General features: G+C 44.7%; 2 protein-coding genes across 2 annotated transcripts in view; both read left to right on the plus strand.

The window, feature by feature from the left end:
- The window catches only part of LOC306937627 (myosin-10-like), a 198123-nt gene that overhangs the window by 119488 nt on the left and 65946 nt on the right, over positions 1-12689 (plus strand). Inside the window, exons 8-15 of the mRNA XM_079521502.1 lie at positions 434-497; positions 1373-1471; positions 1954-2097; positions 2786-2881; positions 4855-4973; positions 5656-5808; positions 6568-6741; positions 7749-7922. Coding sequence (XP_079377628.1) covers positions 434-497; positions 1373-1471; positions 1954-2097; positions 2786-2881; positions 4855-4973; positions 5656-5808; positions 6568-6741; positions 7749-7922 — 1023 coding nt within the window. The remainder of the gene's footprint in view (positions 1-433; positions 498-1372; positions 1472-1953; positions 2098-2785; positions 2882-4854; positions 4974-5655; positions 5809-6567; positions 6742-7748; positions 7923-12689) is intronic.
- On the plus strand, positions 8964-9506 carry LOC306936260 (transmembrane protein 222-like; the record flags this gene model as incomplete). Its single annotated transcript, XM_079519751.1, has 1 exon — positions 8964-9506. One exon carries the CDS (start codon positions 8964-8966, stop codon positions 9504-9506), a length of 543 nt encoding a protein of 180 aa, XP_079375877.1.

Genomic DNA, 12689 nt, shown 5'->3' on the forward strand with positions numbered 1-12689 from the left:
CTAAAATGTACAGGGTTACTGTCCAGATATACACTGGAGGTGTATCATAAATCATTGTGTTACTCAGATGAGGAATACAATAATGAAGACCAGTCTACTAAGATACATTACGCACGCACGCACGCATGCACACACGCACGCACAACCTTTTTCCAAAGGTCACACATGCAGGCCATGTCTTGAGAATAAACAGATAGTTTTAAATTGTTCTAAATTGCAGTATTGGTACTTTTACTTAAGTAAAACATTTGAGTACTTTTTCCCACCACTGTACACGCTGCAGTATGACATTTTAGTCCACCTGTAAAATTTCACACAAGGCAGACTTCAGATCTCAGTATGTTGACCGAAAGGGAAAAGTAAATCATTGCCTTTTAAGTTTGCTAGCCTCCTCCCACGACACGATGTCCTTTTCATCATGGTTTCTCAACAGGGGAAGTTCATCAGAATCAACTTTGACGTTACCGGCTACATCGTGGGGGCCAACATCGAGACCTGTATCCTCGCTATAACGGAGCAGCCGGCGGGAGCTGAAAGGATTGTTTCCAAAAATAACGAGGACGGGTGGGAGGAGTGAAAAGGATGGGGAATGTGTTGAGTTTGGAGCTTAAGAACTTAGAGAGCCGTGGTTTTGGCTGGAGGGTTCTGCAGAGCTTTACGCTTATGCCACAAAAATGCATATTTTTTTGTACTTTGCGTTCCCCTGACAGGCTGAGACTGGAGGCATTGGGCCACTAGTTCAGAGAGTCATGCATTCATACATAGCCATGCTTAGTGTTTGTCCATGTTTATGTGTGTCCTGTAGAGTAGAGGCTGCTTTCATGGGGCCGCAATTTACTTTCTTTATAATGCTTGTTGCAAGAGTCCAAAATACAGAATTGTTTCCTCATGATGATATGGGTGTTACATTTCCCATTCCAATAAGATTGATTGGTTCTGTGCTTCGTGCAAATTCTTGTCTGAAATATGGCCGTTGCTGAGGATTATGGAAAGGTTTATGGAAAGATTGACTGAATTGCTAAATCCTTTGTCTCTCAAACTCAGCCAGCGGTCACACAAACCATTTTTTTTTTTTTATCCTTCGAAAGTAGTAGATGTTTTGAGTAGGAATGTCTTTTTTACCATGTTTAATACAGTATAATGGTGAAAAGTCAATGTTTTTAAGTTATAACGACTTGATATATAGTGTCTATTCTGGGCATGTCATAATATGCAAACTTTCTGCAAAAATAACAACACGACGTGAGCCTATTTCCAGCAAAAAAAAGATTTGGTGTAGAGGGGGAGTAGCATTATAGTGGTTACAGTACCGTTGTGGCTAATCTGTCTCACGTCATGTGATATCTTGGTCAGCCTTAATGTATACTCTCAGACCTCCTGGAGAAGTCGAGGGCGATCAGACAGGCCAAAGATGAGAGAACCTTCCATATCTTCTACCAGCTGCTGGCAGGAGCTGGGGAGCACCTGAAATGTGAGTGTGTGTCAATTCTCTCGCACGCTCGCACGCACGCACACACTGACTCACTTAATCACTAGACTAGTAGTGAGTCGGTGTGTCCGTGTGTGTAAAGACAAGTCATTTTACACTTGGTTGCATGCTGAAAATAGCTACAAGCTCACAACAAGCTTGTAGATCGGCTATTTTTCACAGAGTGTAAAAACAGTCAAGGCCCACCAAAATACATGTTAGTCGACTATGAATCAACTGTACATTTAGTCGACTGAAATCATTGTCTCGTCTAATGTGCAATAGTAGTAGTAGTAGGATGAAGCATTATGTTATACTTTAGCTGTTGAAAAATAGCAGATCTACAAGCCCATAGCGCGGCACCGAGTGCCGCGCTACAAGCTTGTAGGTCTGCTATTTTTTTTGGAAAAATCGTGAAAATGTGGCGCGAACCTTTGAATATATATTCATTCCGTCGCTTGTTGTTCCTCGATCCTCTCTGTCAGCTGACCTTCTGTTGGAGGATTTCGGCAGCTACCGCTTCCTGTCCAACGGGAACCTCACCATACCCGGCCAGCAGGACAAAGACAACTTCCAGGAGACCATGGACGCCATGCACATCATGAGCTTCTCCCACGAGGAGATCGTCTGTGAGTCGGCCCTGTTCCTGCACGCACAGCACACATAGACATCAAAGGGGGCTTCACAGCCCCCGTCCTCAGTGGCGTGCACAGATAGACACTAGGGGGTGCTAGAGCACCCCCTGCCCTTTTGGCAATATGCCCTTTTGAAAAAAAAGGGGGAAAAAAATGTCTTTTTCTTTTTCTTTTTTTGGTTTTTCGAAAATAGCAGACCTACAAGCTCATAGCGCGCCACTCGGTGGCGCGCTATGAGCTTGTAGATCTGCTATTTTTCAATAGCTAAAGCATAACATAATGCTAACACCAAAAGGGGTTCCCGCCCAAAATGGATTAAGGCAACCGGCCGGTTCCACGCGCTGCACAAGGTGCCCTTTTTTAACTTGAGCACCTGCCCCTCTAAATGTCTGTGCACGCCACTGCCTGTCCTTGTATCCGTCTGAAAAAAAGTGCCCTTAACACTAGCATGTCTGAAGAAAAAAGGGGACACAAAGTAGCATGTGTTTAAATTCATATTTAGAAAATGTTTCAGATGTCAAACATTTCTGAGATGATGGAATGGTGATGGATGATGATGGTCATGGAAGGGGAACCTTCTGAAAGCTTCATGGGCAAAGATAATCAACTTCAAAATCTCAAAAAAACATGCTACCTTCACATTTTTGCTTCTAAACCTTTTCTACTGTGGTTGCCATGGCAGGTATGCTGAAGGTGGTGTCTGCTGTGCTGCAGTTTGGAAACATTGTCTTCAAGAAGGAGAGGAACACGGACCAGGCCTCCATGCCTGAAAACACATGTAAAGACAATATACATTATGAATATTATGTATGTTGACGTCAAAACAATGCATGTGGCTGGTGAAGTCGTGAGATGTATGTACAGTGTTTTTTATGCCTAGATTTTGACCCACCGACTTCATATTCGACACACGAGTTCCACACCCCCACAGGGAATGCAGTGCCAGGTATCGAGTCTCCAGAACCACCACAAAAGGCTCTGGTCAGGCTCTGCCAGTGGGCCTAATGAGGCCAACTCCTTTCACCTGGGCCAGGCTGTGCCAGTGGGCCTAATGAGGCCAACTCCTTTCACCTGTGCAATTTCCAGCCTCTGCCTCAGCCAATCGAGGCTCAACCAATCAGGCTCTGCCAGTGGGCCGAATTGATTGCCAAGTACACTTTTCAGTTTGCAGTCTTCACACACACAGGCACATACACAGATCTCCATGTGGGACACCGGCTGACAGTTAAAACGGGTGCTATAACAACATTATATCATTAGGTTCCCAAGTTGCATCGTTCCCAAGTAGGCCGGTGGCGACATGTCTAGTCTATCTATGAATGTGCCAAGTCTGTGCGTACGTACATCTGTAATCCACATAACTCGAGAACCATTCGCCCCAACCGACTTCACATTCGACTCACGCGTTCCACACCCCCACAGGGAGTGCCGTGCCCGGTGTCGAGTCGGTCAGATACAATGATACAAAGGTCCAGAACCGTCACAAAAGGCCTCTGTCCGGGCTCTAGACCTGATCACCCCTTTATCCATATATGGAGCTGGCCTGTTCGGACTTCACAACACTTCATATTTGGGCATGCCTGCCTGACACAGAACTCCATATATAGGAATAAAGGAACACAGAGAGACAGATACAGAAATCTCCATATTATATGGGCATGAAAGGGACACATACAGATGGGTGGAACGGGTAGGCTACTCTACCCGTTACTGACTCGGTGCTCTACAGCCGGGCACCGGTCTAGTTGTATTATAATGAACCCCATCAACAGTGACATCTGCTGTCAAGTGGCAAATCCTTATGTCATATATGGGATTTGTGGACTCTTACCTCACAGTCCACAGGCAAATCAGAGCACTTGTTTGAGCCCAGACCACAAAAAAATCTACTGAATGTTAAAAGTTCCTGTTTTTTGGATGCATTTGAGTTCAGAAAAAATAATAATAATACAAAATCCTTTTTTTTTTTTTTTTTTTTCATGTCACGATCCCTTTAAGGGACATTTCACCTCTGGAAGAAACTGCAGTCACTCAATGTTATTAGTTATTTGTAGTAGATAACAGTAGCACAATTTGAAATTTGCACCCTATGGCCAGAAAAAAAGTCTCTGTGTTTGTTTAGCACTTTTTTAGACTTGGATAGCATTTTATACAGACTTATAGCATGTAATTTAGACAGCACTATAATTGCATTGTATGTAGTCATACAATGCAATTATACATATGTACATATGTACTTCATAGTACATATGTATAGCATAGTATAGTATATGTATTGTTTATATGTATAGTCTCATTATATAGATATTCCACTGTTACGTTCTTAGCTTACGCATGTTTCATGATAAATGCTTTTTATATATTATGTGATGTATTCCCATGCTTTTTTGTTCTTGCTTAATGTAAGTCGCTCTGGACTAAGAGCGTCTGCAAAATGCCTAAATTGTTGAAATTGTTTATTGTCTGTTTGACGATGGGGTTTGACTGTAGTCCAGGAAGGAAGTGAGACCACATTTCCATGACATATTTTTGGTTATGAACATATGGTGTCATGAGTACTAAAAAGTGTTTCTTGTGTCCTACACATCATTAAAATAAGCTCTGGTTGCAAAAGGGGTGAAGTGGCCTTTTAAGTACTTTCTTCCACCACGGCCAAGCGGGTGTGGCGGTGGGAAAAGTGTGTTCTGTAACGACTAACGAGGTGCCCCCTGGCTGCACCTGTGCTGTGTGTTCCTTCTGCTCCTATACCAGCGGCCCAGAAGCTGTGCCATCTGTTGGGGTTGAACGTGATGGAGTTCACCAGAGCCATACTGTCCCCGAGGATCAAAGTGGGACGAGACTATGTGCAGAAGGCACAGACTAAAGAGCAGGTGAGAGAGATGCTGTCTCCTCCTCATAGAAAAGCTGCACGTGTGACACATCATTGGTCGGAAAAAAAACCCGGTTGTAATGACTAACCAATCAGGAAGCAGACAGGCAAATCGACCAATGACAAAGCTTCTAGGAAAAAAAATGAATGCAGATTGCGGCCCCTAGATGTGTCACAGAGACTACATTTGTTTTGGGAGCGTTCTACCTGGCTGGCTGTCTGAATACCAAAAAAGAAAAGAAAAAAAGGTCATTACAATGTTGACATTATTGCTTATAGCAGCTTTAACTAGTCAACTATAGTACCAACACGGTCAACTAGTGGATTTACTAGTCGACTAGTTGCTTAAAGCCCTGTAATGTGTACAATGGAGACTCACTGGTTGTTTTGTTGGTGCAAAATGAGCATGAATGTCAAATGAAAGCCTGAAAATCAACAAAAGAGTTACAGAGACATTTTGTCTCTGGCTTTGCTGTGATGTGTCTGCTATCAGACTCTTGGCTTATCAAAGCTTTTTAGCCAACATTTTGATATCATAACAGGAAAAGTCAGTACCACCCGTGGGTTTTATACGTTCTCCCATGGCCATGTGGGTGACATGGTTATTATCTATTATTCATGTCGTGGCTCTCCCCTGGTCTCTCTCTCTCCCTGGACTTTGAAGTGTCGCTGTCTCTCCCCAGGCGGACTTTGCCATTGAAGCTCTGGCTAAAGCGACATACGAGCGTCTGTTCCGCTGGCTGGTCCATCGCATCAACAAGGCTCTGGACAGGACAAAGCGCCAGGGGGCCTCCTTCATCGGTATCCTGGACATCGCTGGCTTTGAGATCTTTGAGGTGCTTACATTACATCACTGCACTCATGTGCTTGCAAACACAAACAGTCCAACACTGAATCATGAGTTTAGTTTTAACCAATTTAGACCGATTAATAATCGCTAAAAAAATATATATATATAATTTTGAATGACAGATGTAGCCACTACGACCACAAATGTCCCAAGAAACTCGCTAGCCTAGCCACCCAGTCAGCTGTGCTCTGGGAGAAAAGCACAGCTGAAATCTTTGTTGTGATTAGGTGTTCCTATACTGTTGTTTAAGCATGGCTATAGAAAGAAAGCTGTTTCAACCAATCAGATTGCTTCCTCGAAACGACCTGTATAATACAATACATTAACCTATTTTGGGTGGGAACCCCTTTTGGTGTTTTAAGCATTATGTTATACTTTAGCTATTGAAAAATATCAGCTCTACAAGCTCATAGCGTGGCACCAAGTGCCGCGCTACGAGCTTGTAGGTCTGCTATTTTTTTTAAATCGTGAAAATGTGGCGTAAATCTTTGAATATATACAATATATACAGAGTGAACGTTTTTAACTCAGATCTTTGATTCTGGAGGGGGTCCCTGGAACAACATATTTTCAGATCGGGGTCGGCGACCAAATACATATAATTTGTGGGGTCCTTGACATGAAATATTGAGAACCACTGATATAGAAACAAGTTTTTCAGAAAATTGTCATGATTTAGAAGACATTTTTTAAATTTTGTCCTCTCTCCCTCCCCTACTCTCTCTCTCTCTCTCTCCACCTGCAGCTGAACTCGTTTGAGCAGCTGTGCATCAACTACACCAACGAGAAGCTGCAGCAGCTGTTCAACCACACCATGTTCATCCTGGAGCAGGAGGAGTACCAGCGGGAGGGCATCGAGTGGAGCTTCATCGACTTCGGCCTCGACCTGCAGCCCTGCATCGACCTCATCGAGAGACCTGTACGTGACACTGCGCGCACGCACGCACGCACGCACGCACGCACGCACGCACGCACACACGCACCAGGATACGTGCCCCCCCAGCACCAGGATACGTGCGCATGCACGCCCTTCAAAGTATAGTATCTTAGAAAATGCGGTGCCCCCTAGTGGCAGACAAAAGCACTGTAGAGATACAGCATGATGGAAAGACATCAAACATTCGCAATTACCATTGTTAGTGCAATAGACACAAAGATGCATTGGCACGCACGCACACACGCACAGGTACTGTGCATTTCTGCATATATGCTTGTTTATTGTGCAGGTATGAGTGTTCATAAATGTGCGTGTTTGCATGCATATAACCAGTGTTAATCAAAAAATGTTCGTCGACTACCTTTTTTCACTGACAAACTAAATGTAAACTAAATGAAAACTAAGCTATGATGACAAAAACTAAGACTAAATATATTGACAATTTCGTCAACAAATTAAAACTAGACTAGAGATCCAGTATAAGTAAAAGACAAGTCATTTTACACTTGGTTGCATGCTGAAAATAGCCGATCTACAAGCTCATTTTAAGCCATTACGACGGCTATTTTCAGCAAGTGTAAAAACAGTAATCACGACGGCATCGAGGCCCGCCAAAGTACATTTTAGTCGACTAAATTAACTGTAGATTTAGTCGACTAAAGTCTTATGATATTTAGTCAACTAAAACTAGACTAACAGCAAAGCATTCCAGGTGGCTAAAATGTGACTAAAACTAAATGAAAACTCTTCAAAAGACTATGACATAAACTACAATCCAAATTTTGCTGTCAAAAACAATGCTGCATATAACCAGGGGCGGGTCCCCAGCTAACTGATAGTTTGGGTCCGTTTGGTTCCATTTGTACGCTCTCAGAGTTAAATTAACATTGATTTAATTGGGAGTCCCAGAGATAGAAATGCGATGAAATGGGGGTCCACTCCGTAGACTAACAACATGTCCCATGTTCTCCCTTGCCATCGGGCTGCAGACCAACCCTCCTGGCATCCTGGCGCTGCTGGACGAGGAGTGCTGGTTCCCCAAGGCTACGGACAAGACCTTTGTGGACAAGGTGCTGCAGGAGCAGGGCACGCACACCAAGTTCCAGAAACCACGGCAACTAAAGGACAAAGCTGACTTCTGCATCATCCACTATGCAGGACGGGTATGTACTGTATGTACAGGGAGGAGGAGTGACTCCAGTGGCGTGCACAGATAGACACTAGGGGGTGCTAGAGCACCCCCTGTCCTTTTGGCAATGTGCCCTTTTGGAAAAAAGAAAAGAAAAAAAAAACGTTTTTTTCCCTTTATTTTTTTAGATTTTTCAAAAATAGCAGACCTACAAGCTCGTAGCGCGCCACTCGGTGGCGCGCTATGAGCTTGTAGATCTGCTATTTTTCAATAGCTAAAGCATAACATAATGCTAACACCAAAAGGGGTTCCCGCCCAAAATAGATTAAGGCAACCGGCCGGTTCCACGCGCTGCACAAGGTGCCCTTTTTTAACTTGAGCACCTGCCCCTCTAAATGTCTGTGCACGCCACTGAGTGACTCTCAACGGTTTTCATTTCCTATAGAGTGTCGCAGTTTCATGACGACGTGAGACCCAGGAAGTGAATTCCCCGTTCATTTTCTCCATAGGCTTTTCAAAAAGTATTTATTTAAAGACGTTTACGCCACGGACAAAGCCAACTCGAGGTGTGACAAATCGTGACAATAAACACAATATTTTGGACCGAACAAATAAGAAAAACAACAAAAAAAGACGCTTAAAAGGTCTTATTAAAATGTCCAAATATATTGTGCACACACACACAGTAGGCCAAGGAAGTAAGTAAATCAACAAATATTATTTTTCACGTTTGTTTTCTTTCTGACATTTTTAACTTAATAATACTGGAAGTCAAAGGGGGAAACTTTGCCCAAATATGGAGATTGACCGACATCACCGTATAGTGACATCATAGATGACGGCCGCCATAGACAGACATGCCAGGTGAAGTCCGAGGCGAGGACCAACGAGGTTCGCTTCTCCGCACAGAACAACGTGAAGTCCGAGTCAAGGACCAACGAGGTTCGCTTCTCCGCACAGAACAACGTGAAGTCCGAGTCAAGGACCAACGAGGTTCGCTTCTCCGCACAGAACAACGTGAAGTCAGAGTTAAGGACCCAACGAGGTTCACTCCTCCGCACAGAAGCTGCTGCCGATGGCCGATCACGACGAGCCGGATAGCGGGAAGATCGACCCTGACGCCGGTCGTTATCCGCACTGCGTGGTGTGGACGCCTATCCCCGTGCTGACGTGGCTGTTCCCCTTCGTCGGTCACGTGGGAATATGCACGTCCGCGGGCGTCATCCACGACTTTGCGGGATCTTACTTCGTCTCGGAAGGCAACATGGCCTTCGGGGGGCCGACAAAGTACTGGCCGCTCGACGTGAGCAAAGTGCACACTAGCGGCGGTGGCGGCGGCCCCGACGAGGCCTGGGACGCGGCCGTCCGCCAGGCCTCCGAGGAGTACGGACGCAGGACGCACAGCCTCTGCCGCGACAACTGTCACTCTCACGTGGCAACAGCCCTGAATCTGATGCGCTACGAACGTAGAACCTCGTGGAGCATGGTCAGGCTCTGCCTGCTCGTCGCCATCCGTGGCAAGCACGTGGGCTGGACCGGGTTCCTAAAGACCTGGCTGCCTTTTGTGACGCTGACGGGCGTCGTCCTTACGGTGGCGCTGGCACTCAACGTACAGTGATAACGGCGTCACAGGTGGGGGGGGCGAACAGCGGGGAACTGTAGTCGCATGACCCTTCTAAAGGCTCATTCATAGTCTGGATTTTCGGTGGTGAGGTGACCACCGGAGCTGAAATAACGTTGAGCGGTGGTGAGTAAAAACAGAGAGAAGGGTTGGGGCGGTGTTGTGTAGTTCGGTGGTCACCCCACCACCGAAAATCCAGACTATGAATGAGCCTTAAGCCAGTGGTTCCCCAAACTTATTAGCCTGTGACCCAGAAATTAGACTTCTCCCCGGGACACAAACTAGTGAAAATAGCTGATCTACAAGCTCACAACACTGCGTAAATGCCTACTTCTGCCTACAGTAAATGCCTACTTCTTTTCTTATTTATGGAATTTCTTAGATTAATGAGGGGCGCTATGTCCAGCTTTTAGTGTGCGTGTAAACACAAACATTGTCCTAACACCAACATTAACAGGCACTTGACCTGAGGACGATTCTACAAAATGTCTTCTAAATCCTGACAGTTTTCTAAAAACCTACGTTTCTATGTCAGTGGTTCTCAAACATGTTCAGGTCAAGGACCCCCAAAAATATATGTAATTGGCCGCCGACCCCCATCTGAAAATATGTCGTTCCAGGGACCGCTCTGAAAGAATATACAGTATATTCATAGATTTGCGCCACATTTTCATGATTTTTCAAAAATAACAGATCTACAAGCTCGTAGTGAGGCACTCGGTGCTGCGCTATGAGCTTGTAAAAAATGGCATTTAATGTTAGCGCCCCTCAAAAAACACGAAGCGAGGGACGCTCTTATCATCATACATCATCATACATCACATCCCGTGCTCAACCAATCAAATCATCTCAATTTTGGTACACACAAACGAACAAGAACGAAAAGAACAAAAGTAAAAACAAAAAAAACATCAGCCATGCTGTTATTATTTGAAAGTCCTTGACCCTTTCAACGATATACTTTGTTTTAAATCACAAGGCGTACAAAACAGAGTGCTGCTAAATTCACTTTTCTCAAATTAAGCTTAAACCACAGACTCGTGTCCAATATGTGCTTTATCCTAGAGTGATGTCAGTCACTGATAATCTGTTATTTTGGGGCGTTTGGCGTTTTGCATGTCTTGCACAGGACCAGTCCCTCATTACCTCATTAATAGGACTATGTATTTCTGAGCTCCAGAGTAATTGACCAGATGAAATATCCCTTTTTAAACCATTACTCCTATACAAGTCCACATATAGCCTCAGATCTTTCCATGTTCGCTGTGTTTTTCTTAGGCGAAGCAGCTCTTGTTTCTCGCCAGTGGGTTTTTGCGGTCCCCTTCCTCGGAGGCAGCAGACCTTCGCTCCTCTGAAAGCGTAATTAAGCAGGTCATTGCTTCGACACAAAAGTCCGGTTGTCTTGCTGGCTGCGGCGGCAGGAAGCCCACATCTGGTTCGCATCGGTGTGTGACCGTGACTCGACCACGCTGCCTGGTAGCAGGTTACATAACGGAGGCTATGTTCAACCTTCACCTTTACTTGGGCACCAGGGACGTGCAGAGAGTGTTATCGAGGCAGGGCTGAAATCCCGTATGGACAAAAAATAGCAGATCTACAAGCTCTCAACGCGCCATGCTGCGGCACGTTGAGAGCTTGTAGATCAGCTATTTTTGGGGCACAAACCCAGCAGTCTTTATTTACCGGAGATGCGGTGTATACGAAATGGATTTCGAAACAAATTAGTTAAAAAGGCAATTCTCCTGAATGCTGCCTTCCAGTATGGCCAGGCCATTTATACTATGGCATTTCTTTCACCATAGTATAAATGCTGCATTCGTGGTCTGGTTAAGGGCAGTTGTTTTACAGAAGGCGTAAAAGGGCAGGGGCCCGAAGCCCCCTTTGATGTCTATGTGTGCACGTGCCTGTTGGGCACGGTGGTCTGGTCTGCCATCTGGAGAGAGGATACACATATTTCACCACATTCCAGCGGAGGCTCTCTCTCTCTCTCTCCTTTCTCTCTCTCTCTCTCTCTCTCTCTCTCTCTCTCTCTCTCTCTCTTTCTCTCGTCAATCTCCACGTGAAAGCTAATATCGACCCCCAGAATGATGCTTTCAATTTGATTTACCCCTATTCAGGCGCACACGCACGCACACATGCAAAAATGCAGGCACACACATACACATCTCCTAACACAGACACGCATATGCACAGTACATGCACAATGTTAAATCGCCTAACCTCATTTCTGGAGGTGAACCTTATCATGACAAGCAGGGGGGGAAGAAAAAAACCTCATAGTCATCCAGATGTTAAACCTCATCCAGTATTCACTTCTGGATCCAGCATGACATTTGAACTAGATCAAATGAAGATGTTGACGTGGAAAAAGAGTGCAAACATAGTGGGGTTTCCACTCCCATGCGCTTTGATCCAATCCATGTGGAGGACTTTATCTTAACCCATTTTGGGCGGGAATCCCCTTTGGTGTTTTAAAGCATTACGTTATACTTTAGCTATTGAAAAATAGCAGATCTACAAGCTCATAGCGCGGCACCGAGTGCTGCGCTATGAACTTGTAGGTCTTGCTCTTTTTTTAAATTCGTGAAAATGTGCCTCAAATTTTTGAATAATTATATATTCTTTCAGAGTGAACGTTTTAACTCATATCTTTGCTTCTGTGGGGTCGCTGGAACAACATATTTTCAAATGGGGGTCGGCGGCCAAATACAGATAATTTTTGGGGTCCTTGACATGAAATATTGAGCACCACTGACATAGAAACATATAGTATTTCAGAAAAGTTCTTGTCAGAATCACAAACACATGAACTTAGAAATAAATCCATATATTTAATGCCATGGAAACTAATGAACTGAAGCTTTGATTTATTTAATTTTAAGTGTGTTGTCTCCACCAGCCGAAGGCATGGGTAGAGTATGTTTTGCACTCCGTCCGTCCATGTGTCCGTCTGTGTACAGCTAATCTGCGGTACCGTTAACTCGGTCGATGCCTAACTTTGCACACACACTCCCTGGATGCCAACGATGAACCTCTGCCCCAAATTTTCCAGAACGGCCTGTTATAGCGCCACCATGAGGCAGATTTTCACTGCACCGATCTGCGTGAAACGTTGCATGCACACTCCCTGCGAACAAGGCCATTAAGGACAAACCTTTGACCTGCATTTTTCACATCTGC

Source organism: Electrona antarctica, assembly GCF_951216825.1.
Source record: "Electrona antarctica genome assembly, chromosome: 14".
NCBI classification, from domain to species: Eukaryota; Metazoa; Chordata; class Actinopteri; order Myctophiformes; family Myctophidae; genus Electrona; species Electrona antarctica.